Below are 25,899 nucleotides of genomic sequence, written 5' to 3' on the forward strand. Positions count from 1 at the left end.
CCACCTGCAGAACTCTTTTCATCCCGTAAAATGGAAGCTCTGTCCTCAGTAAACACTAACTCTTCCCCTGGCACCCGCCACCCAACTTTCTGTCTGTATGACTTTGAGATCATTCATTTTTGATGTTCATTGTCCCAGGTTTGGCCAGCCTGTGTCTCTCTGATGGGTCCCCATCCTTCTTGGAGCCCTTCCTTACTCTCTGGTGCACTAAGGTGTTCCAGGCACTTCTTGTATTCCATCTGCCTACTCCTGGAATCAGACATTTCTCCCCAGAGCCCTGAACCCCCCTACTTTTTTTGAGGGGGTGATACTTAGAAACCAAGATCTGGGCACTCGATGTGCTCATTCCTATTGGGTTGTCTCAAGAACAAGACAACCCGATTTGGCTGTTTAAATCACAAGTACCTGCTGATGCTGACAATCTCATTCCGTCGCTGTGGGATTCTTTCCTGTATCCTGCCTTTTTCATCTTTGCAACTTCTTTCTCCCCCGAAGACCCGAATCCTAATAATACAAACACACTTGCTACTTCACTTAGTCCCACAATACACACGATAGTTTCAGAATCACTACACCCATGCCACTCCCAAAAACAAATGTACTGAATCAAGTTTAAAATTATTTTGCAGTTCCCTGTGTCTCTAGAGTGAGTACTGTGTCCAAAATTTGCATCATGTTTTTTTCCTATTTCTGTGTGGTTATGATTTTCATTTGAAATACAGTTCAGTTCATGTTTTCTATTTATATTCCATCTTAAAGCTTTTTTTCCCCTTCCATCTTTGTTGGTTTAATTTTTTGTTGAATATAGAAGGCATTAACAGTCTAAAAACCATACAAAGAGGAAGGCACTGGGGATTACACCCAGGACCTCAGGCATGCCAAGCACATGCTGTACCACTGAGCTACACCCCCTCCCTTCCCCGTTTTTTTTATTATACAAAAGATAACATACTACATATGTTTTGTATGTTTTGTACTTCCCCCTCAACTTAACAGTATGTCCTGGAACTCACTCCATCCCGTTCAGAGATCGCCCTCATTCTTTGTCAGGGCCGCATAATACTCCACCATGGGATGCAGCGTAATGCACCAGTCTCTCTCCTCTGTACAGACATCTGGGTTGCCTCTAATGTTTTGCATTTACAACCGACAATGGATAACCTTCTGGGTACTTAGACTTGTGTATTTTTGAGCTGTGTCTTCAGGACAAACTTTTAGAGAGGTGGGCAGCTCTTCTGAGGATGGCGATAATCGTAAAATTAAAGGTATAATGCACATACGACCTTTCACTCAGGCAGCAGGTAATTTATGTCAGGTCACTGTTGGACAGCTTGGCCTCCAAATTAGTCAAACTCTGCTCTCTCTTAGCATTTCACTCTTGTTCTGAATTTGCTCTCCTAGCCTGGGATCAGGGTTCAGTCCAGGGTCAGGACTCAGCCTAGGATCAGGGCTCAGCCCAGGGTCCAGGCTCAGAATACACAGTGTGCATCTCTGTCAATGTGCCCAGGTTCTGTGGTCCTCGGTGAGGCTGGGACTGGGGCCCGGTAGTCCTGCTGCACAGGGTGGTTCCCCACCTCCCCGCCCCCGCATCACACCCCAGCTGCCTGCACAGCCCCTCCTGCCGCAGCTTCTCCCTTCAGATCCGTTTCTGCTTGGTCACCTCCAGTGACAAGATGCTGTTGGCTCGCAGGGCAGCCCCTCCCTCCCAGCCTCCCTGTAGCTGTCCTGCTTCCAGTGAACCCAGGGAGGGGGTGCTGGTGCCTTCAGCCGCAGTATCCTGCCTGCCCGCCGTTTACGGGGGATAACAGAGCCCTCAGATACCTGCGCCTCCCTCTTCAGACACTGATCAGGGCCGTGCCGCCCGCCTCCCCCAACTCCCCAAGCATCACTCCACACGTTACCGGCCACTTCGTCTCCCCACGGAGGTGCCCGCACCTCGGTCCTCAGTCATCTCAGTGACTCAGGATGGCCGTGCAGTGGGGCTGGGGTGAGCTCCCCACTTCTCCTGTGAGCCTCTCGCCTCCAGAGGTGAGCTGCTGCCCTGGGTGGGGGTCCCGAGCAGCCATGCTCCCAGCAAGGCCGGCTCAGCGGCAGGAGATGCAACGGAAAACCCGGATGAGGGGGGTCGCGGCCCGGACACCCGCCGGAGCGTGGCCGCAGGTGGGGCGCTCCCCTCCCAGCTGCGTGTTCTTCCGCGGGACCCGGGGTGGCCGGTGCCGCCTCTCCAGGCCTCGGGTTCCCGCTCCGTGGAGCGGTTGGTCCTGGCCCTGCCGTGAGCGTAAAACAGGGCGCATCTGCACCATCGGCGAGGGAGCTGGTGGTGCTCCCGTGTGTGCGGTCACTTGCCACACACTTATTAATCACCTACTGTTTGCCAGGCGGGCTGGGAGCAGTCGGGGAGCCAGTGATGGAACCGCGGGTCTCAGCTCGTGGGGGCGGGGGAGATGTCCACGGGGAGCCTGCTTCCCCTTCTCTGGAGGGCCCCACCCGCAGTGGGCTTTCGAGGACCGGAAGGGGGCAGAGACGGGGTCGCGCCTCCAGTGCGGGGTGCGCCGCAGCGCCCTCCAGGAGCCGGTGGCAGCCGACCGTTGGGACGGGTGCCCCTCCCCGTGCCGGCCTCACCCCCACCCGGGGGGTACCTTGAACATAACAGGAAATTTCAAATAACAGGAAACCAAGAGCGGGCAGGCGAGTGGCTCCACCCTGCCTGGGGCGAGCCGCCCCGGGCCTCAGTCTGCCCCGGGGGACCGCCATGAACGCCACGGGGGCCCCGGCCGCGGCCCCCGAGTCCTGCCAGGAGCTGGCGGCCGGCGGCCACAGCCGGCTCCTCGTGCTGCACTACAACCACTCGGGCCGGCTGGCGGGCCGCGCCGGGCCGGACGACGGCGGCCTGGGGCTGCTGCGCGGGCTCTTCGTGGCCGTGAGCTGCCTGGTGGTGCTGGAGAACCTGCTGGTGCTGCTGGCCATCGTGAGCCGCATGCGCTCCCGGCGCTGGGTCTACTACTGCCTGGTCAACATCACGCTCAGCGACCTGCTCACGGGCGCCGCGTACCTGGCCAACGTCCTGCTCTCCGGGGCTCACACCTTCCGCCTGGCGCCCGCCCAGTGGTTCCTGCGCGAGGGCCTCCTCTTCATGGCGCTGGCCGCCTCCACCTTCAGCCTGCTCTTCACGGCCGGCGAGCGCTTCGCCACCATGGTGCGGCCGGTGGCCGAGAGCGGGGCCACCAAGACCGGCCGCGTGTGCAGCTTCATCGGGCTCTGCTGGCTGCTGGCCGCGCTGCTGGGCCTGCTGCCCCTGCTCGGCTGGAACTGCGTGTGCGCCTTCCAGCACTGCTCCAGCCTGCTGCCGCTCTACTCCAAGGGCTACATCCTCTTCTGCGTGGTCGTCTTCGCCTGCATCCTGGCCACCATCATGCTGCTCTACGGGGCCATCTTCCGGGTGGTGCGGGCCAACGGGCAGAAGGCCCCGCGCTCCCCAGCCCGCCGCAAGGCCCGCCGGCTGCTCAAGACGGTGCTCATGATCCTGGTGGCCTTCGTGGTGTGCTGGGGCCCCCTCTTCGGCCTGCTGCTGGCCGACATCTTTGGCTCCAACGTCTGGGCGCAGGAGTACCTGCGGGGCATGGACTGGATCCTGACGCTGGCTGTGCTCAACTCGGCCGTCAACCCGCTCATTTACTCCTTCCGCAGCCGGGAGGTGTGCCGGGCAGTGCTGGGCTTCCTCTGCTGTGCATGTCTCCGGCTGGGCCTGCGAGGGCCCGGGGACTGCCTGGCCCGGGCCGCCGAGGCCCACTCCGGGGCCTCCACCACGGACAGCTCGTTGAGGCCGAGGGACAGCTTTCGGGGCTCGCGGTCACACAGCTTCCGGATGCGGGAGCCCCTGTCCAGCATCTCCAGCGTGCGGAGCGTCTGAGACCATGGCTGGGGCGTTGGTCCGGCCATCCAGGGCATGCCCACGCAGGCCCTCCACTGCCGCTTGGGGAGCATGCAGGGATGCGGCAGGCGGGCCGCAGGGAGAGGAAGGAACAGGGCAGTGGGGGGACGAGCAGTGGTTCTCCTCGAAGCCTCCTGGGGCTGCTGATGCCCAGCGGGCTTCCCAAAGTCTCGTTGGAGCAGGAGGCAACTGCTCATTGGAACAGAGATCGCCTTGGAACGGGGACGAATGGGTTTGCTGTGTGCGCCGCCCCCACCCACCCCACCGTGTGGTTCTGGGGAAGCACCAGTCCCTCTCTGGGCCTCAGTGGGGCTCCCAGGCTGTGAGGGGGGATCTGAGGGGTGGATGTCCGAGCAACACGTAAGTTCAAAGGTGGGACGAGGTGTCTCAGCCTCCCCTTATTCACGTGTGCATCAGGGTGATGGTGTGAGGGCTGTGGGTCAGCTGGAGCTGTGCTGGGGCAGGCGAGGACCGTGAGTCTGTGCTGGGGGGGTGTGGTTGTGAGGGCACTGATGGAGTATGGGTGAGAGAAGGAGAGACTGAGGGCAGAACAAGTTGTGCCTGTAAGCTTGTGCCGGTGTGTCTGCGTGTGCACAGACATCCCGGCATGTGGCAGGCCTCTTGAGCATGTGCACACGTGTGTGTGACCGATCCACTCTGTTGAAGGTGTGTGTGAGAGTTTCCAGGCTGCTGGGAAAGTGAGGGCGGGGCGCCCAGTGACACTGACACCCTCGCCTTCTCGCTCACTTCCCCTTTCCCTGTCCTGTCTCTCATCTTGGGTCCTGGGTGGCCTCCTTCCCCCACCTATGGCCTCTGCATCTTTGGGGACACAGCCTGGGGGTCAGCAGAGGGGGCTAGCCTAGCCCTCTCAGCCTCAGGGACTCTCACCCACTCCTCTATAGAGTTCCCTTTAGCACTAACAGCCTTGACCTTCCCCATCTTTAAAATGGGCTGATAGCAGACGGAACACACCAGAGGAAGCTGTCAGTACACGCTCAGTGCTTTTGCCACAGTGCGTGGTGTCCATGTGTCTGACAAGACATTTGGCGATGGTGGAAATGTTTTACATCTGTGCTGCCCAGCCTGGGAACCCCACGTGGCTACTGAGCCCTTGATAAGCGTCCAGTGCTACTGAAAAACTGAACTTGGATTTTGTTTGCATTTAAACAGTCCGTGGGAGTGGCGGCAACAGTATGGGATAGCAGAGATGCGCCCTCTGCACACAGCTACGTCGGCGGGAAGACAGTTCTTCCTCTCCATCCTCCCAGCCAAGGCAGTGCCTGCAGGTCTTTCTGCCTCTGTCTTGCCAAGTTCCTGGGGCAGCATCCTGTCTGCCACCCTGGATGGGACAGCTCTGTTCTGAGCCTCCGTTTCTCCCCTGCAGGTTAGGGGATGCGGCGATGGGAAACCATCTTCTGTGCTGTTCAATAAAGCAGCCATTAGCCACATGTGGCTACTTAAAATTAATTAAAAAGAAATATAAAACTTCTGTTTCTCAGTGTATTCCTTGGAGCTGCTGTAACAAAGGATCACAGCCGGGGGAGGCGGGGGTGGAGGCTTGAACGAGAGAAATTTATCCTCTCGTTGTTCTGGAGACTGAAGTCTGAGGTCAGGTGCTTGCAGGGTTGGTTCCTTCCGAGGCCATGAGGTAGACTGCTGGGGGGCTGTCTCCTAGATTCTGGTGGTTTGCTTTGGCAAACTTTGGCATCTCTTGGTTTGTTGATGCATTGCTGTGATCTCTGCCACCATCTTCGCATGGGCTCTCCCTGCGTGCATGTCCGTGTCCAAATTTTCCCTTTTTATAAGGACACCAGTCCTGTTGGATTAGTGCCACCCTAGTCCAGGGTGACCTAATTAAATTCACCTGTAAAAATCATAGTTCCAAATAAGGCCCTATTCTGAGGCCCCGGGATTAGGAGTCCCAGGTATGAATTTTTGGGGAGACACCATTCAGCCTGTAACCCTGGGCCACACTAGCTACATTTCAAGTGCTCCATGGGACACGTGGCCTGTGGCTCCTGTTTGGGGTAGTGCAGACCTAGAACATCTCTGTCATCACAGAAGGTTCTGCTGGACAGCGCTGGAAAAAGCTCTAAGCCTGTATCAAGCGTGCAAGAAGTTGGGCTACTTCGCGCACTTCCCTGATTCCTGGTCCACGTGTTTATCTGGGACAGCAGCAGGCAGGGTGGGGCCTTGGTGGAATTTGGGGTGCATGGAGCCTGAGCTACCTTGAAGCTCTCAACCTGCATCCTGGGCCTGCCCATGTTCCCCTCTGCCTTGTGAGGTGTCACACTTTGCTTTGACTGAGCTGGACTATTTCTTGCACCCTCCTCTGGAGCCTTTGCACTTGTCTTTTTTGTTTCCACTCGAGTAGCCTGACTGGCACAAGCCCTGCTCATCCTTTGGGTCGCAACTTTAGCATCACCTCCTCCAGGAAGTCTCCCTGATTTCTCCCCCTCCCTAGCCCTCTTCCAGGCTCCCACAGCTGCCTGTGCATCCCCATCATAGCTCTGGCTGCCCCTGGCCACACACGCATCCTCTCCCCTGGACTTTGAGCTCCATGAAGGTGGAGATAGCAACCAAGTCAGGGTCATGGTGGTGTCCCCGGCACCCAGCACAGGGCCCAGCAGACAGTAGGTGCCCCATGGCCTGGAGCTCTGGGAGAACTGAACGCAGCAGCCTGCCTTTCACTGAGCCTCGGAAACCTCTTTCCCTCCTTATTCCCCACCCCTGCCCTCCTCCCTGGCTGTGGGGGAACCATCCCCAGAATCCTGACTTCTGCTCTTAGGTGGCCCAGGTGTCTGTCTCCCATTACTGTTCCCCAGCTCTGCAGGGGAAGCACCACGGGCTTCGGTTTCATCATCTGTAAAATTAGGATATTGATATCCCCTGTTCTTGTGGGATGTTGATAAGACAAGGAATATGAAGGCCTTAAACTATGATGTGTATTTTTTTTTAATTTACCAACTTGTCTATCCCTTGGTGGAGGCACTAGGGATTGAACCCAGGACCTTGTGCATTCCAGGCATGTGTTTTTACCATTGAGCTATACCCCCAACCCCCAAATGTGTATGTTTGTAAATGAATAATAACAGCAAAGTCTTGTATATCACTCAGTGGTATTCTAATCACCTTTGTATTAACTCATTTAATCCTTGCAAAACCTCCAGGAGGCGGATATCATCATTAACTCCATTTTAACAGATGGTGAAACTGAGGCCCAGAGAGGTTAGGTAACTTCCACAAAGTCACACAGCTGGAAAGAGGCAGAGCTGGGATACAAGCCCAGATGGTTGACTTCTTGATCCCTGCTTGTTACTGCCTCTTTGATGAATGAATGAATGAATGAATGAATGAATACCAGTCCCTTCCCTCCTTGGAAAACTCAGAACGAATGTTTCCTTTCATTTTGGGTTGCCCAAGGTTTCATCTCCACAAAATGGGACTAGTTGAACCTCCCCATTAAAAATATTTTTTTTCTAATGGAGGTACTGGGGATTGAACCCAGGACCTCATGCATACTAAGCAGGTGCTTTCCCATTGAGCTATACTCCTACCCCCTGAACCTCCCCATTTTACAGACAGAAAAACCAAGGCTCAGGAGAGGAGGTGGCATGTGCAGGCCGTAGGTCTAAGTCTCATTATCTGAGCCAAATTCAGGCCCCTTTCTAGGTCTGTCTCAGGGTGAATGTGTGTCTGTCCTGCCTGTTCATAGCCTGGCCTGGAAGAATGGGGGTTGATGATGAAGATCACGGTCCAGAATGCGTTCTCCTCCCACTCCCTGCCCTGCCAGGCCACTCCTGACTCCTCGTGCCCAGGACCTCCCTGGAGAGGCCTGGGGACAGCGGGAAGCAGGGGACACAGCTGCGAGGAATGGGCTGGCTCAGTCATTCACTTAACCGTTGTGTGTCAGGCTCTATTCTGGGTACTGGGGTTCCAGCTACAAACAACCTGGTGCCTGCCCACATAAAGATCACCATCTGGTGGGGGTGACAAACATCAAAAGAAGAAGTGCCCAGCATCATTTCAGTAAGGAGTCAGCCATGCAGAAAGCTAAGGAGGTGGGTGCTGCGGGGAGTGTTCCTCAAAACAGCAGAGGCACTAGCTCTGAGATTGCACAAGCTTGGTGCGTTCTTTTTTTTCTTTTCTTTTTTAATGGAGGTACTGGGGATTGAACTCAGGACCTCATGCATGCTAAGCATGCACTCTACCACTGAGCTCTACCCTCCCCCTGGTGCATTCTTATAATACTAACGCTTCTTGAGCACCTCAGGTGTGCCTCTTTCTTCCCAGGTCACTTCACGTGGATTATCTGATTGAGGAAGAGTGTTTGATTATTTATCATCATATTTCGCAGCTGAGGAAACTGAGGCTCAGAGAGGTGAAGCGACTTTCCTAGGATCACACAGCTGGGAAGAGGAGGAGCTGGAACTTGAACCTATGCTTTTAATCAGAACAACTGCCACCTCTCACTTGCCCCAATTCTTTAGGCAATGGAATCAGAGCTTGGGGCCAGGGCCATTGTGCTCTGCACCGTGTGGTCTCAGTCTTCCCATCTGTACGGAGGGTGTGAGTTAGTGATGCCCCTTAAAGCCCCGCCCCTGAAACAGTTGGGTTCTTAGGGGGAGCAGATTAGAAAATATAAATTGGAGACACCCAGTAAAATTTGAATTTCTGATGAACAATGAATAATTTTTTACTACGAGTAGGTCCTCAATATAAATAAGCATAAATATAAATAATTGTATCACCAGCTCCGGCACAACTCCAAGCTCCAGACTACAAGTCCCACAATCCATTGAGACATCCGTTTAGGAACCTATCATGATTTCTTTATTCCTTTTTCATTCATTTATCCAAAAATTGTATAAGCCACCCACTGTGTGCCAGGCCTTGTGTTAGGTTCTGGGGAATACACCAGTGCACAAAGCAGACACAAGTCTTTGCTCTCACGGAGTTTAACATGTACGTTCCTTGGGACTTTTAAGTGCTATCCGCCCCCCTCCTCCAACTTCTGCCAGGAAGACTTCAGCTCCCGTGACCCTTTGCGCTAGCCAAATGAGACTACAATTCCCAGGAGACCAGCGAACCAGGTCGGCCCCTCGCTTCCTCATTCCCAAGTGTCTTCCGGGTTACAAGGTCACGTTCTGCTCCCCGTCTCTCCCCTCCCCCCTTCTCCCACAGAGAAGAGTTTCAGTAAGTTCTGCGGCTAATAGTTTTTTCAAGTCCCCGTAGTCTCCGACTTGGAGTTTATGTGAATCTTCAGTGGTTTGAGCCAAATGGTCCAATACAGCTTAGTCCATCAAGAAGTAACAATGAACCTACAACTTTCAGGTGGCTCCGCGCGCGCGGGGAGACTACAACTCCCAGCAGGCAGCACGGCGGGCGGGCGGCCCTCGGCGGTGCCCGCAGGACCCCGGAGCGGGCACGGGCTGCCCAACGCGGCGCCCGCAGGACCCCGGCGCCTACCCATGCCGAGGTGAGTCCGCGGGAGCCGCTGCCGCTGCCGCTGCCGCTGCCGTCCCCGCCGCCGTCCCCGCCGCCCCCGCCGCCGTCCCGTCTCCGCTGCCGCCCCGCGCGGCCCAGCCGCCGGCCAGGATGCTGGAGGAAGCGGGCGAGGTGCTGGAGAACATGCTGAAGGCGTCGTGCCTTCCGCTTGGCTTCATCGTCTTCCTGCCCGCGGTGCTGCTGCTCGTGGCGCCACCGCTGCCCGCCGCCGACGCGGCGCACGAGTTCACCGTCTACCGCATGCAGCAGTACGACCTGCAGGGGCAGCCCTACGGTGCGTGGACCCGGGCCCCTGGCCTCCCCCCGGGGCCTGGTTTTCTCCCTGGGCTCCTGGCCTCCCCTCACCTGACCTTCCGCTCAGCCTTCCCCCTCCCTCCCCGGAGCCCCGGCCTACCTCGGCGGGCTGCCTTTCTCCCGTGGTTCGGTCTCTGCTCCCCAGGCCCCAGGCCCCACCACTCCTACCTGTCCAGCAGGAGTCCAGCCTGCGGACCTCACTTGGGCCGCAAGACCCTTTCAAGCCCCAGGCGTGTCTGAGCCTGGATACCTGGACCGACATTAGGCCCCCAGCTCTCTGCTCAGTGCCCCAGGGACCTGCCGCGCTGGCTCCCACGGCCCCCTGGCCTCCTCCCTGACAAGGGCTTCATGCTCCAGATCGCAGATTTCCCTCCCACTCCTCAGGCCAAGCTCCCCTTGCTCCTGGACTCTTGGGTCCCCTCTCTCTTCGATTCCCAGCTGGAACAAAGTTCCAACCTTTGGCCTACTTGGTTTGAAGTGGAGCCTCCCAGCTCGGTTCTGCCAGGCTGAGCGGCACAACCCTCCATGGCCCTGGGCACCCCGGTGCTCTTTGTCCAGTGCTCACATCTGCACCCACTCAGGGCTGCAGAAATCTGGTCAGTGGGCCCTATAACAAGGACCATCCCTCCTCAGGCTCTGCACCCTGAGCCGAATTCCTTAGCTAATTCCCCAGTCTGGGCTGTTGAAATCCCTTGGACCCCATGTGTTGTTCCGTCTTTTGGTGTGTACACCCCTCCGCAGGCTTCTTGGAAACCCCGCCACCCCACCCCCCACTCCTTCTCCCCAGGATTTCAGACCCGCTAGGCCTGCTTTCTTGTCTGTCCTGACCCCAGTACACAAGTCATTCTAAATTCCCTTTTCTTTTCCCTACCTTGCTGTATCTGGTGTTCCAGAATCTTCTGGCCTCTGGTTTACCTTCCAGCCTGCTGCCTCAGTTCCAGCAAGTCAAGGCTGCCCTCCCCATGAGGGAGCCCCCTCTGCAGTCCTCCTGGTCCCCTCACTGCTCAGCCCTGGCTTTCTTGGATTTGCTTGGCCTGAGCCCTTGGGACCCCCCTGCCACTGCCGGGCCCTTGCAGAGACCCAGTTTTTAGAGACGTGTCCCGACTTCCCCTCAGATTCCTCCTCACCCCAGAGTTACGTCGTTGTTTCTGTTTCGTGCCATGGTTGTCAACCCAGGGATCACTGAGTGATGACTTAGGGGTTGTCATGACTAGGGGGCTCCTGGCATTCAGTGGGGTGGGGGCAGGGCACACAAGGGGTGCGTCCCCCAGAGCCCAGGGCGACCCCCTACAGAGAAGGACCAGGCCGCAAATGTCAGCAGTGCTGAGAGGGAGACACTCACGGTCCCTGTAGTAATGGCTTTGACCCAGGCCCCTGCCTGTGGGGTGGGAGGCCAGGAGCTTGGGCACATTTTTTTACGTTGTTGGCATCTTCCTGGGGAGAGGGTCTTGACCAGTCATATGTGGCCTCTTGAGATGTGACTCATGAAACGGAGAAACGGGGTCTTGACCGAATTTTGGCATTTAATTCTAATACGCTCAAATAGCCACGTGTGACCAGCGGCTGCCATCCTGGTCTAGGGGATTCCGCCATCCCGGAGGCCCGCATCCTAGAACTCCAGATGGAGTCGCGAGTCCTTCCCTCACTCGATCACTCCTCTGTTTTGCCTGCCCCTCCCAGCATGGCTCCCGCCCCCTGGGCGGCTGTAGTCCCGCAGCCCGCAGCCCCTGGATCCCCCACTGCCTGCTCAGCACTAGCCTGCTTGCAGATGTGCCCCCCCGCCCCCACCCCACCCCCCACCCTTGCTCCAAACAGGTGCTTCAGACCAGCCCCTGATGGCAGAGCCGCCTCCTCGTTGACCTCCCTGCAGGTCCCCAGGCAGCCCCTCTCCTTTTTCCCTGCCCTCCACCCTCCTCTCCTCCTTCCTCTCGGCTGTCCTTTCCTCTTTCCATGAGTCCTTTGCCCAGATCCTGGATTCTTTCCTATTCCTTTTTCTGACCCCCCCCCCACCCCCTCGCCCCAATACACGCCCTCCTTCCCGGCCCTGTCTTTGTCACTCTTGGTGAGAAACCCAGACACCTCCTGGGCTTGGGTGTGAGCACAGGGGCCTGGCCGGGCGTCTACACCCCAATCTGGTCACACCAGGTGGTGTCCCCCATTGGTGGGGACAGGGGGTGCCCACTGCTGCCTGGGGAGGTACTCAGCACTGGGGAGGGTGGTTCGTGTTGAGGGGAGGCCCCTAGAGGGTCTGGGGTGATGCTTGTTCCCCGGAGGCCACGGGAAGGGAGCAGCCTTTGACAGCTGGTCTGCTGGGTCATTGCCGATTGCAGCATCCCGTGTCCCCAGTGTCACACATGCCCTAGGCTCCCGCCTCCTGGTGCAACCCTTGCTCTGGGTCTCCTTTCCCAACTTCCTGTCGCTCCTGTTGAGAAACCCAGAGGGGCGGGCTGCTGGGAAGGAGAGGCTGTGTTCTTTGAGCTGGGGTGTGACCTCCCCCCGCTTTCACAGTGCCCGCTGGTGCCTGTGCTGCGGTCAGCAACCCCCCTTGTGTCCGTTCTCGTACCCGCTGACACAGGGCCCTGGGAGTCAGGGGCATGGGCATCTGGCTGGGCAGGCTCCCGGGCTCCCTCCCCTGGCCCGGCTCTCCATCCTTGTTGTAAATAAAGTTGTATCTACACATGGTCACGCCCACCGTCGGTGCTTCCTGCTGCAAAGGACAAGTGCCACCCGCAAGAGGGGAGGATTGGCCCTGGGCCCTCGATAGAGAAGTTTGCAATGCCTATTCAGGTCTGGCCCCATTGCAGGAACCAGCGACTTCTATCCAGGTGTCCAGGGCCCGTCCCCACACAGGGGTGACCGAGGCTGCGCCAGCTTCAGCCTCACTCACTCCAGCAAAGACAGTCTCTGCCCTTGGGGTGTTCAGGGTTTGGAGGAAGTTGGCTCTCGCCCCCTCCTTCCCTTCTCTGGCCTCACCCCTTCCCTCTGGAAAGTGGGGTCACAGTAGGCTGTGTGTCCCTCTGTATCCCCACGCAAGGTGACACCTGAGAGGCTGTGAGCCCCTGGGAGGCTGCAGTGGGACAGATGGAGCTGGGGAGGTGCCTGCCCCGCATTCCTGGAGCTTCAAGGGCTCCTGAAGGTCTTTATGGCCCTCCCATGGTGGCCCTAAAGCAGAGGAGAGGCCAGAGGGGTGGGCAGAGGAATGGAGCCCCCAGCCTGGGCCACACGGCCATCTGTGCTCTGTGATCACTGGTCCCTGAGACCGCCTGCCCATTCCCACGTGGTGTGCAGTCCCTCTGTGTCCTGCTGGTCCCCTCCTGCGACCCACCCTCAGGATGAGCTGTAGGAAGCGGCCCTTCTCCCGGAGACATGTTCCTGGAAAGCAGAGATGGGGACCTTGCTCCTGGCCACGAGCCTCATCTCTGAGGACACAGGCGTCACTTTGCCTGCAGCCTCGACCTTCAGGCAGCAGGCTCACTCCCACGGGGAAGCAGACCCGTGTCTCTGTGCTGTTACTTTACTGCGTGGGTCTCAAACTGGAGCCCCTGAGGGCCACATCTGGCCCCCACATGGGAGACCAGGTGTCCATTCACCATGTCCTGGCTGGTGTGCATCAGAGCCCACTGGACCAGGAATTTCTGGGTGATGCTCGATTTCTCCCACAGTGAGTGAGGTCGCTACCCCTGGCACCCCCAGTCTAGTTAGGGTGTATATAGCAAGGAAACACTGGGCGGTGCTGGGGTTTCCAGGGAAATGGACAAGGCAGGGTTAGAGCTGTGGAGAGGAGGGGCCCCTGCCCTGATGGGGCAGGACGGAGACCACCAGCTCAGGTCAGCCAGGGCAGGAGTTTGGGTTTTCCCAGGGCCATGGGGACCCGGGGGCAGTCTTGTAGCCTGGGGGCTCCCTCTGCTGGCACTGAGACCCCTGCTTGGTGACTCGCCCTGGAGTGGATGCTGCTGGCTGTACAGGGGTCTCGACACTCTGGGCACAAGGCCCTGGGGGTTGGGTTTGGTCAGCTGGCACCTGCAGGGCCCTGCTTGCAGGGCACTGTGGGGGCCCGTGGGGCCGCGTCAGGGGAGCAGGGCCACCTGGGCTCCCTTCCTGGGGCTCCTGCTGATGTTCCTTCCTCGGCGGGTGGTCTGCGGGGAGCCTGGCCTCTCCCGGGCTGGGAGGAGGGCATGCCACGTCCCGTGGATCTCAGGAGTCACGGGAGCCACACTAGCTGGGCACAGCCAGCGCCCGCGCCTGGTGCCAGGGCAGTGCTGCTTTCTGCCGGGGTTGCGGGGAGCAGGGCTGAGCGTGGGGGGCGGTGCCAGCGCAGGGGCAGCAGGTCGAGCCCTGACTAGGAGTAGGGGGGTGGTCCAGGGAGAAGGGTCTTAGTTTTCATTGGGTTCTCCGAAGGCCCCTCAAGTCACCAGGGTTTGGGTGGGTGGCCAGGGTCCCCGCGCCCCTCTGAGGGAGCCCCTCCCCCGCAGGCACACGGAACGCGGTGCTCAACACGGAGGCGCGCACCATCGACGCGGACGTGCTGAGCCGCCGCTGCGTGCTCATGCGGCTGCTGGATTTCTCCTACGAGCGCTACCAGCGGGCCCTGCGCCAGTCGGCCGGCGCCGTGGTCATCATTCTGCCCCGGGCCATGGCCGCCGTGCCCCAGGACGTCATCCGGGTGAGCCCCGCCCCGCCACGCCACCTGGGTTTCGGGTGGGCTCTGGGACCTTGGGCGAGTCGCTTCCCCTCCCTGAGCCCCTCCCTGAGCGTTGTCTGGGGACATCTGTGGTTGTCACACTGGGTGGTCCCTGGCGTTGAGTGGGTGGGGCAGGGAGGCTGCTCCACAGCCCAGTGCAGAGGAGGACCCAGCCCCCTATCAGCAGTGCCGAGCAGGAGAGAGCTGCTTTGAACTTATGGGATCTGCTAGGGCCCCACAGGACACTACGGGTGGAGGTGCTCTTGCAGAGGAGCAGGGGTGAGGGGCCGGGGAGGCCCCTCAGTGCAGGGGGGTTCACGCCTACCGTCTCTGCAGGCCCCTACCAGCACCCACGGACCACTGAGGGTGTGATGGCCAGTGGGCGTGGGATCTGACCCCAGCCAGCCCTCCACACAGCCTGTTCTCCCAACCTGCTTCCTCCCCACCGGAACCATGAGCATCACCAGGCCTCGCCCATCCCTGCGTCCACGCCCGGGGTCCCCCTCTCCCAAGCCAGAAGTTCCCTGAATGTGTGTCTTTCTCACAGCAATTCATGGAGATTGAGCCCGAGATGCTGGCCATGGAAACCATTGTCCCTGTGTACTTCGCTGTGGAGGATGACGCCCTGCTGTCCATCTATGAGCAGACGCAGGCCGCGTCTGCCTCTCAGGGCTCTGCCTCGGCCGCCGAAGGTGGGCTCGGGCTGCGGGGGCGGGGGGAACCCGGGGGCTCCTGATCCACCAAGGCCACTCTGTGCAGATTTGGGAACACGCCTCAGCGTGAGGGCGTGGTATCAGTCCCTCTTCATTCGTGGTGGAGGCACCCCACACCTGCCATGTCACACCTGTGTGTTTTAGCCCCAGCCCCGCCCACCACCCATTCCCGTGCTGGAGACCTGCTGATTTGGAGGGACATATTTCCCATCTCCAGCCTCTGGATGGTTCGGGGAATGTACAGGCATCTGTGTGGTTTTCTGTGTTCCTTTTTCCTCCCAAGTAAATTCTTGGTGTCACTTGTCACTGGCTTGCTTACATAGGTCAGGGTGGGTCAGCGACACTCTGGGATAACACGGTTCCCCCTACCTGTGGGCTGGGGGACGCCGCAGTAGGCTTGGGGGCCAGGAGCTGTGTAGTTTGACCCGTCTCAGGAGTGGTGGGGAGTGGGCTGCTGTCAGAGTGAGCTGGCGAAAGTAGCCAAAGGAATGGGCTGAGAGGCTCAAATAGCGGGTTCAGGAAGAGGAAGTGAATCCTCAGAGCCCACGGGAGCAGGGAGGCAGGCAGGTTTGTCCAAGCAGTGGGCTCCAAGGGGTGGACTCGGACCAGTGCCTTGGGGAAACAGTATGTCCACATGTATTTGAGCTGTAAACGAAGGTTCATTTTTCCTAGCCAGGTTATTAGCTGTGGATGCTGGACTGGGGGTTGGCAAACCATGGCCTGCAGCTGCCTCTTGACGTAAATGAAGTTTTACTGGCGCACAGCCAGCATTTACATGTGGTTTACAGGGACTTTCATGCTGCAACAGCAGAGTTGAGTGGCTGTGACAGACCATCTGGCCCACAGAGCTGGAAATACCAACTGGCCCTTTACAGGAAAAGTTTGCCAACCCCTGGGCTAGATTCAAGTCTGGAGGACAGCCACCTGCACTGTGGCAACAGGAGAATGAGTTTTTGGAAAGACCTAGATTTCTAGTTAGAGCAGAAGGTGAGTAGAATCAGCTACCCAGTGGAATATTATGCAGCCCTCAAAATGACATCAGGGTAGAACTTTTAGTGGCATGGGAAAGTTTATTTCACCTCGGTTAGTGGAAGAAGCAAAATATAAAATCATAAATCTCAGTCACCGTGCTTAGCAATAGTATCTTTGTTTTGGAACACCTTAAGCTATAGAAGTCGCAAAGACAGCACACTTCCTGAGGGGCGCCCTCCTCCCAGCTCCCCCCAGGGGTGACCTCTTCCATGCCCCTTACGATTGTGGTTTTAAACGTGTAAAGAACGGGAGGGCTTGAGACAGGATAAGCTCACAGGCGTGAGAAAATGACACCCCCGGTGGGCTGCTCGCTCACACTGAGCAAGCCGTGTCTGCTTTCGGGGCTGCGCTGGAGCGTCGTGGACCACCAGGCGGGAAACTTCTGTTCTGAGGTCGTGGCTGAATTGATCCTTGGGAGGCCGGGCCAGAGGTCTTGTGTGCGCCTCTGTGATTTTAGAACGAGAGTGAGGGCCGCCCACACGCCCCTTAGCAGCCTGCGTGCAGGCGGGGTGACCACTCCACCAGCTCTCATCCTGGACGCCCGAGTTCTTCCCCGTGTCCAGTCCGTGTGTTCAGTTATGCTTTTGCTCAGACCGCACTCCTAGGACCTAGGGTGTAGGGGCAGCAAGGATGCGGCTCTGGGCCGGGAACCCCAGGCTTGGGCTGACCCTCCCTTCCCTGTCCTCAGTGCTGCTACACACCGCCACCGCCAACGGCTTCCAGATGGTCACCAGCGGGGTCCAGAGCAAGGCCGTGAGTGACTGGCTCATCACCAGCGTGGAGGTGAGTGCCCAGCAGGGCACATGGGGAGGGGGCTCCCAGACCTCAGCTCAGCCCGCTGTGTGAGGACCCTGGCCAGGGCGCCGGACCTGGAGCCTGCGGGGCTGTTCTGCGCTCCTCTAACCGCGCCCTTTCTCCTGGCAGCAGAGCTCAGCCTTTGAAGGGTGGGTCTGGTTCCCGGGCGGAAAAGTCTGGTTGGCACTGCAGCCCTGGGCCAAGTCTGGCCTCCGCTGGTCTCTGTAAATAAAGGTTTATCAGCGTGCAGCCCTGCCCATTGTCCGCACACGTCCACAGTGGGGCCGGCAGAGCCAAGGGCGCCGCCGCCGTCAGGCTTACACCCGTGTGTCTGCAGGGGCGGCTGGCTGGGCTGGGCGGAGAGGACCTGCCCACCGTCGTCGTCGTGGCGCACTACGATGCCTTCGGGGTGGCCCCGGTACGTGTGACCTCCCCTGCCCCAGGCAGACGCAGCTCTGCATCCTCTCTTGGGTCGCTGTGGATACCCTGCGGGGTGGGTGTCGTCCTGCAGCTTCACTCCCCCAAACGAGACGTGGCAGCGGGAGTGAGAGGCGGTCCCTGGGGGCTCGCGACACAGCCCTGGGCTCTCGCTGGGGTGTCACACAGGCGCCTTCATCCAAGACCCCAGGCTCCAGGAGAAGACCCCGTGTTTGCACGAACAGTGCAGGGACGGGAGCCTTGTCAGCGGGGTGGTGGGAGCTGGCCTGGGGAGCAGCCTTCCCGGCATGTGGCCTCAGGCCCCCAGTGCGAGCTCTTGTGTCCAGTCTCCTCCGGGCTGTGCTCCCTGAGTCCCCGGGACAGAGGTTCACGCCAGAGAACCAACGGCCAGCTGAACCAGAGTGGCGTGGGCGGGCCTGCAGCCTGGCCGGAGCCTGGCCATGCCGTCCTCGGGGGTGCTGGGACCAGCCAGGGTGCAGAGCTCGGCCCTGGACTGTCAGCCTTGAACTACGTTCTCTCCTGCTCATCATCCACACCACGGGGCCTTTCTGTGAAATTTCCTTAAATTTTTTTAGACATAATTCCCATGACAAAATTCATGCTTTTAAATCATGCAGTTCAGCATCTCATAATACATTCACCAAGTTGCGTAGACATAACCACTGTCTACTTCTGTAACGTTTATTCTATCACCCCCAAAATAAACCGTGCCCCTCCACTCACCCCGGCCCCTGACAGCCGGGAGCCCTCTCTGTGTCTGGACTGGCCTGCTGTGCACGTTTCACATCCGTGGCATCACACACCTACTCCTCTCACTGAGCACGGTATTGCCCCCTCCCCGCGAACTTCAGGGCCGTTACACATGTCAGTTTACACACTGACCATGGGAGGGCCCCGACGCGTGGGGACAGCCCAGCTTTCTCCTCCAAACACTGGTTGTTGCTCCCTCAGGAACATTGCCTTAGACTGTGGGCCTCAGACGTGTCGGGGGCTTTCATGTGTGGGGGTGGCCTGAGGCTGTAAGGAACCCCCCATCATAGGGGCACCAGGGTCCCGGGGCCGATGTCGAGGCTGGTGGCCGCATGGCCTGCCGGCCCCGGCTCCAGGCTGCGCACAGAGCCTCCCCGGGGCACGGGGCAGTCGTGAGGGAGGGGACCCGCGTGCCCTGGCACTGGGCCATCAGGCTGGGGTCTGAGCCGCGGTGGGGGGAGCAGTCCTAGCCACATGCTGGGCGACGGGGCCGGGTGGGGCCTAGGAGGCGCTGCGTGTGGATGTGGCGAGCGCCGGCCTCGTCTTGCCTGCCCGCAGTGGCTGTCGCATGGTGCGGACTCCAACGGGAGCGGCATCTCTGTGCTGCTGGAGCTCGCCCGGCTCTTCTCCAGGCTCTACACCTACAAGCGCACCCACGCTGCGTAAGTCACGGCCACCGGGGCCCGGGGTGCAAGGCTCGCTCACGCCAGGCGCTGCTTGGGCCTTGCGGCCCGGAGGCAGTGCCAACCCTGGGAATCACCTGTCTTTTGGTTGAGGGCTGATCAACCCTCTGGAATCCCACACCCCAGGCTGGGCTGGGAGTGCTTCCAGCTGCAAGTAACAGACACCCGGGAAACGGTCACTTAGACTGGAGACCCCCATCTCAGCCCAGGACCCAGCTGGTCACTCTCAGGGGTGCTTGTCTGCTTGGCCCGATGGCAGGGGCCCAGTGATGGTGCACATCTCCCCGGGAGTGACTCTGCCAAGCCACACACACAGCAGGCGTCCCATCCTGGAAACTGGAAGCGAGATTCAGGTGTTGGCAGGGCCACACACCCTCCCGAGTCTCTGGGGGAGGGTCTTTCATGCCTCTTCAACGTCTGCTGGCTTCCAGCTGTGACAGAGTTCCTTGGCTACACCTGCATGTGGTCTCTTCCTTGTGTGTCTCCTCCTATAAGGACCGCTGTGGCCCTGATGGGGTGGATGGGCGTGGGGCACAGGGTCCTGGTCCTTCACAGCATCTCTGGCCCATGGCTTCAGTTCTGCTCCAGGGAGGCAGTGCTGAGTTCCTGTCACCCTTTTTTTTTTAAATGGAGGTACTGGGGGTAGAACCCAGGACCTCGTGCACACTAAGCATGGGCTCCACCACTGAGCTGCTCACCTCCACCAGGCTTCTGCCACTTTTTATCTTCCGGGTCTGTTTCTGATCAGTCCACCTCGTCCCTCCTGGTCTCAAGGGCTCAGGGAAGCCTCTGGACCCATGCTTCTCACTCAAGGGGCGGCTTTGCCCCCAGGGGACACTGGGGGATGCCTGGGGACATTGTGGTGGTTATAACTGGGAGGTAGGGGGCTTTTTTGGCCTTGAGTGGGTGCACCCAGGGATGCTGCCCAGACCCCGCCATGCCCAGGGTGCCCCAGTGTCAGCAGGGCCAGGGTCGGGGAGACCACCTCCTTATCGGGGGCCTGGATTCTCGCCTGTCAGCGCTGACGCCCTGCTTCTCCCGCACCAGGTACAACCTCCTATTCTTTGCTTCCGGAGGAGGAAAGTTCAACTACCAGGGCACCAAGCGCTGGTTGGAAGACAACCTGGACCACACAGGTGAGGCCTTGGATGGTGGGGGGGCCCCGGGGAGGCGGGGCCTGGTTCCTGTCCTGCTTACCAGCCCTTGCTGCCCTCAGATTCCAGCCTGCTGCAGGACAACGTGGCCTTCGTCCTCTGCCTGGACACTGTGGGCCGGGGGAACAGCCTGCACCTGCATGTGTCCAAGCCACCCAGGGAGGGGACGCTGCAACACGCCTTCCTGCGGGAGCTCGAGACGGTAATGTCCTGGCCAGGCCCCTTTCACAGTAGGGGGCCCGGCTGGAACACCCGCCCCTCCATCACACGTTACCAGGACCTTTGCCAACCCTCGGGCCTCGAGTGAGCCTCAGGCGGGGTTCTCCCCGAGTTCCAGAGCAGAGGTTCAGGGAGGGACTTGGGGCTCCCCAGGCACGAGGGGCCACCTCCGCAGAGACTGGAGGGGCTGTCACCGGGCAGACCCTGACGGTGCCCCTCGCAGGTGGCCGCCCACCAGTTCCCGGAGGTGCGGTTTTCCATGGTGCACAAGAAGATCAACCTGGCGGAGGACATCCTGGCCTGGGAGCACGAGCGCTTCGCCATCCGCCGGCTACCTGCCTTCACCCTGTCCCACCTGGAGAGCCACCGTGATGGCCAGCGCAGCAGCATCATGGACGTGCGGTGAGCGCCACCCACCCCGGCCCTCCACTGAGACTGAGCCTCTGCGACTCCTGTCACCTGTGCCCACACCCAGGAACTGGACACATGTCCGCTGCAGGGGTGGTGAGAAGGTGGCCGCTGTTGGGGCAGGCATCCAGGAGGCTTCCTGGAGGAGGTGGTGCCAGACTGAAGGGCCTGAACCAGGAGAAGGCTGTTGCACGGCAGAGGGAGCCAAGAGCAAAGAAGAGTTGGGGGGAAGCAGGGGACTGGGATAACGGGCCAGACGCCCCCTCACCCTGCCTCCCCGGGCAGCCTGCATCTCATACCCACTCGGGTCGGGATGTGTTGCCTTCGAAGCTCCTCCTCAACGTTCTGTGTGTTGCTAGCAGTCCTTGGTGTCCCTGGCTTGTGGCCTCTCCCTGTGCTTGGCCTGAGTCCACATTCCCCTCTGCTTATGAGGACACCAGCCGTTGGACTTAGGGCCCCTGCTCCACTGTGACCTTATGACTAACCAGGTCTGCAGCGACCCTCCTTCCAAGTCGGGTCACAGCCCAGGTTCTAAGCGGGTGTGAATTTGGCGGGATACTGTACCCCCCCCAGAGGGTGTTCCAGCAGCTCCGCCCTGGACGGCCTGTGGAGGAGGGCGCTCTGACCCCTCCAAGTTCCAGAGGAGGAAACAGGCCCAGAGTCGTGTCTTCAGGACTGGGGTGCAGAGCAGCCCCAGGGAGGGCGAGGCCTGGCCTGGAGACCACCCGGCGGCGGGGGCGCCCGTCCCTGGTGGGGGCGGCTCCCGTCCTTGTTTTTATCACCAGATGCGTGATCGTTTTTGGTTTCTGGTGGTTATAGACGGTGCCGGTTCCAAATACGTATGTTTTACATCTGCCCTCCAAGGTCCCGGGTTGACTCTAAAACCCTGACCCGAAACACAAGGCTCATCGCAGAGGCCCTGACCCGCGTCATCTACAACCTGACGGAGAAGGTGAGCCTGCCCCCAACCTCCCGCCCACCCGCCCCCGCCCCGGCACCGGCACCGCAGCTCTGGGCTCAGGCCTGTGCCCTCCTCTCTCCGCAGGGCACCCCCCCGGACATGCCGGTCTTCACGGAGCAGATGGTAATGGGCAGGCCAGGTGGGGCGGGGCGGGGTGGGGCGGGGGGGCGAGGGCAGGGCCCCGAGACCATGGCCGCGTCCCCGCAGCAGATCCAGCAGGAGCAGCTGGACTCGGTGATGGACTGGCTCACCAACCAGCCCCGGGCCGCGCAGCTGGTGGACAAGGACAGCACGTTCCTCAGTACGCTGGAGCACTACCTGAGCCGCTACCTGAAGGAGGTGAAGCAGCACCACATCAAGGCTGACAAGCGGTGAGGCCCGGGCGCGCCCCGCCGGGGCCTGCTCGCCAGCCCGCAGGTCCTCTGGGGCCTCCCTGCCGGGGCCCAGGTTGAGCAGAGAGAAACGGGAAGGAACACGATGAGTGAGGGCTACAGGCGCCCCGTTCAACCCGAGTTCCAGGTGGACGGCCGATTGTCAACAGTAGAAGTCTGTCCCGGGCAGCGTTCGGGACGTACTTACCCCGAAAGCACGCTTCTTCTTTATCTGCAGTCCCCATGGAACCACAGTCCAGGGTTGTGTCTGGCAGCCCTGTACCCCCGCCCACCCTCTGGTCCATCTGTGCTCTGGGCCTCAGGTGACTCCTTCCCCAGGCCCCCTCCTGCCCTCGGGATGCTCTTCCTCACTGCAGGCCCCCTGGGTTTGGTCTTTTTTTTCTGTTTGATGCTCCCAGGCTCCCCAGTCGGGCCGAGTGGAGTGGGTGTCTGTGGCATCCACAGGCAGGAGGCCCCCACCCAGGCAGCTTCATGCTCCTCGCTGGCTCTCCCTCCACCTGTCTCCCAACTCATGGCTCTCTGAAGACACCCAGCTTTTAAACAGAAGAGGAAACTGAGGCTCAGAGTGGACCCATAGCTGTGGAGCTGGGATCTCTGATTTCTAGGGTGTGGTCGCTCTCCCTTTGTAGAAATGCTTCCTAGACCAGTAAAACTTCCAGTTACCACACTTCATTTTGAGAGAGTACATTTGACGCCCCCAAAGTCAACAGGAAAGGCATTTTTCAGAGTAAAGGACCGTAGTTCCTTCTGAGGGACAGTGTCAGCCTTGAGCAGACACACACACGGGGTGCCCCCTGCACTTCCGTGTTCCTGGGCTGGTGGTACCTGCGGGGAGCCTGGCTGTCTGGGTGCGCCCACTGAGAAAGCACTCTCTTCCAGGGACCCTGAGTTTGTCTTCTACGACCAGCTGAAACAGGTGATGAACGCCTACAGGTGAGGCTGAGTCCGGCCCAGGGGCTGGCTCCATGGGTACAGCGGGGGGCAGCTGATTGACTGACCCCGCCACCCCCACCCCCCACCTCGTCTCTCCGCAGGGTCAAGCCGGCCATCTTCGACCTGCTCCTGGCCGTCTGCATCAGCGCCTACCTCGGGATGGCCTACACGGCAGTCCAGGTGAGCGGAGGAGGGTCTTGGGGGAGGCGAGACGCCCGGGGAGGGTCCACTTGGCTAGCCAGTCCTTGCAGGAGACCCCACAGGCGGCCCTTGGGTGGGGCTGTCCCCGACCTCACCGGAGCCCTCCTACTGCCCCCAGCACTTCGACCTCCTGTACAAAAGCGTTCAGAGACTGCTGAAGGCCAAGACGCAGTGACCGCTGGCCGCCACCCTCCCCGCTCTTCCCCGCTCAGCGCCAGCAGGAGGCGGGGCCGCACCCCCTGGGCGCCTCAACCCTGAATTACAGAGCTTTTCTGTGTTGCTCTTGAGGATCTGGGGGCTGCTTTCTCATTTTTGTCCCTCAAGCTCCCTTGGGGGAGCGTCGGTGGCGGTCTGGGGCCAGGCCATGGACTTGGGGACAAGCACATGGACGAGCTCCCGGCTGCAGAGTTGGCCCCACGGCCCCCAGGGCGTGCAAACCACTCAAGGAAAGGAGGGGACAGTCCCAGTGCAGCCACGGCGTGACCCATGGCTGTGACGCTGACCGTGGACTGCAGGCCAAGTGGTCTGACCTTGATGCCGTCCCCACCCCTTCAGTGACTTGGATACCCCCTCCCTCCTGCCTGGAGACAGCACCTCCGCCTCTGGGTCTCGGTTCCAGCCCTTCCCTCCAAAGCCTTTTGCCCAAACCCCAGCCGGGCGGAGGCAGCCAACTCAGGGCGGCCTTGTGATGTGACCGCCCTGAAGACCCGGCAGCCTCCCTGCCTCCAGCCTCCCACCTCCCGGTCCGGCCCTCATGCTGCTCACCCTGCTTCTTGCCACCTCTGCCCCACGCCGCCCCGTGGGGCCCGCTCCTCCCCCAGCTGTCTCCTCCCTGCCTGGGCTCTCCACGCTCCGCCCCTCAGCCTGTCCCTGGGACGGGTGCCTGCAGAGTCCCCAGGGTGGGGAGGTGGCCCCTCTGCTCCTTTCTCTGGTCCTCAGTTTCCTTACCTGTAAGGAGGAGGATGTGTTTGGGGGGAGTGGGTGCCCCCACATCCCTGGAGGGATGTCCAGGTTGGGGGTCAAGAGAGGAGTGACTGCGGGCGCAGCTCTTCCCAGAACCCGGTGGGGGCAGGTCTGGGCCTGAGCCCCACAAACCAGGCACCTTGTGGGGCATGAGCCCCAAGCTGGGGAGGGGAGAGGTGGGTGGGACTGACCTCAGGGAGACCCACGTGTACCGATTCATTAGCAATATAATCAGTCAAGTGGCAAGTGCTGGGGCCCAGTGTCCGGGAGGAGGGACTCCCGGGCGGGCCTGGCACCTGCCTCCCCCGGCCACCAGAGAGGTCTCGCCCACCTTCCGGTCCTGAGGGGCCTGGAGGGGCAGGCAGCTGACTGGCTCGCTGCTCACTGGAGGGAACGGGCTCCCTGGGGCCGTGACTCCCAGCCGAGCTGATGGGGCCTGGGAGAGGGGCAGGCATGGGGGCTGCAGGTCCTCCTCTGCCTCCTCCCCCCTGTCCCCACTGGGTGGCTCGTCTCCTCCAGAGACTATTTACCGCGTGCCTGGCCACCTCTGGGGCGGACGCGGGGCCGGAGTCTGCGCATCCTCCCGCAGTGTGTGAGTGTGTGAGCCAGTGGGCGTGCTGGCGGGACCGTTCGGAGCGCAAGTCATTCCTCCCCTTCCCCAGGGCGGGTCAGGACCACTGATCGGTCAGAGTTCAGGCTGGTCATGGGGCGCAGCCGGATGATCAGAAATAAAGCCATATGAACGACAGCCTCCCGTGTCCTGTCGGGGGACTGGGGCCTCAGGGTTTGGTGAGCCCACCGGACGGTGCTTTGTGTTCCTGGGGGCCTGGGGGAGGGGGTGTCCTTCCCGCCCCCCTGCAAAGTGGGGCTGAAAACCAGTTCATGAGCTGATGGACAGTGGGGCAGTGGGACGTGGTCACACCACTGACTTGGTGCCTTAAGACAGCAGAAATGTGTTGTTCCCTTGCTCCGGAGGCCTGAGGTCCAAGATCAAGGCCAGGCTGGCTCGTCTGAGGCTGTGAGGGAGGAAGGCCCACGTCTCCCAGCCTTCGGCCTCCGCTGGTCCCCATCTCCATCTGTCCTCACTGGGCCATTCTCGTGTGTCCTGGCCTGTAAAGACACCAGTTGTTGGCTTTAGGGCTCATCCCACTCCAGGGCAGACCTCATGCCACCTCATTACATCTGCAAAGGCCCTGTTCCACATAAGGCCACGTTCTGAAATTCTGGACAGGGATTTGGGGGGACCCCATTCAACCCAGTGGGGAGTTGGGTGGGGCAGTGGCCGCATGAAGGCCACGCCCAGCCTCCCGGCCCACTGCCAGCCCCAGAGCAGGCTCTAGGGAGGGCCAGCCCAGGGCAGGTCCCCGGGTCCCCAGTCAGCACCGCTCTGGGGTCACGCGGTCAGAGGCCCTGGCTTCATGGGGCAGACCCCAGTTTGCAGTTTGCCCTCTTGGCTTCTACCTGGCCTGCCCGGTTCCCAGCCACCCGCAGGTGTCCTCTGAGTGCAGGTGTGTCAGGCTCTGCAATGCCAGGGCTCATCCCGGGCAGTCCCTGCCCTCGGGCGCTTGGGCTCTGGGTGGGGGAGGACACCAGCCACGAGGGAGGTGGGCAGTGCTGGGGGTGCAACCTGGAAGGGGGCTGCGAGAGCCTTTCCTTGAGGGATGTGGGAGCCCTGGAGGGCTGAAGGCAGAAGGCAGAAGGCAGGGCCTGACTTGGGCGCCCATGGCCACCGGAGGCCACTGCGGGGAGGACGGGCTATCGGGGTGAGGGCGGGAGCTGAGGGTGCAGGGTGCGGGGGACTGTACTGGTGGGGGCGCTTAGGAGGGGAAGAGTGCGCTGGGTT

The 25,899-nt window shown here is 60.3% G+C and overlaps 2 protein-coding genes across 3 annotated transcripts; both read left to right on the top strand.

The window, feature by feature from the left end:
- The first annotated feature begins 1,676 nt into the window (after nt 1-1,676).
- On the top strand, nt 1,677-5,416 carry S1PR4 (sphingosine-1-phosphate receptor 4). The gene has a single exon (XM_031436895.2). It carries the CDS (start codon nt 2,753-2,755, stop codon nt 3,908-3,910), a length of 1,158 nt encoding a protein of 385 aa, XP_031292755.2. The 5' UTR covers nt 1,677-2,752; the 3' UTR covers nt 3,911-5,416.
- Nucleotides 5,417-9,442: 4,026 nt separating this feature from the next.
- Nucleotides 9,443-24,804, top strand: NCLN (nicalin). 2 transcript variants are annotated; one of them, XM_064479691.1, is made up of 15 exons: nt 9,443-9,713; nt 14,206-14,396; nt 14,962-15,106; nt 16,848-16,942; nt 17,292-17,372; nt 18,701-18,804; nt 19,873-19,961; nt 20,042-20,181; nt 20,422-20,600; nt 21,471-21,558; nt 21,652-21,690; nt 21,775-21,938; nt 22,839-22,892; nt 22,994-23,072; nt 23,212-24,804. In XM_064479691.1, exons 1-15 carry the CDS (start codon nt 9,530-9,532, stop codon nt 23,266-23,268), a joined length of 1,689 nt encoding a protein of 562 aa, XP_064335761.1. In that variant the 5' UTR covers nt 9,443-9,529; the 3' UTR covers nt 23,269-24,804. The 2 variants fall into 2 exon arrangements, with proteins under 2 accessions (XP_064335761.1, XP_064335762.1); XM_064479692.1 differs by having other exon boundaries at nt 21,778-21,938.
- The last annotated feature ends 1,095 nt before the right edge of the window (nt 24,805-25,899 follow it).

Source organism: Camelus dromedarius, chromosome 27, assembly GCF_036321535.1.
Source record: "Camelus dromedarius isolate mCamDro1 chromosome 27, mCamDro1.pat, whole genome shotgun sequence".
NCBI lineage: Eukaryota > Metazoa > Chordata > Mammalia > Artiodactyla > Camelidae > Camelus > Camelus dromedarius.

Excerpts from the sequence above, each read along its gene's own strand:
- S1PR4 (XM_031436895.2), top strand. The coding sequence starts at position 2,753 with ATGAACGCCACGGGGGCCCCGGCCGCGGCCCCCGAGTCCTGCCAGGAG.
- NCLN (XM_064479691.1), top strand. The coding sequence starts at position 9,530 with ATGCTGGAGGAAGCGGGCGAGGTGCTGGAGAACATGCTGAAGGCGTCG. Across the intron at positions 21,939-22,838 it reads CACATCAAGGCTGACAAGCG|GGACCCTGAGTTTGTCTTCT; the intron begins GTGAGGCCCGGG and ends ACTCTCTTCCAG. Across the intron at positions 22,893-22,993 it reads CAGGTGATGAACGCCTACAG|GGTCAAGCCGGCCATCTTCG; the intron begins GTGAGGCTGAGT and ends GTCTCTCCGCAG.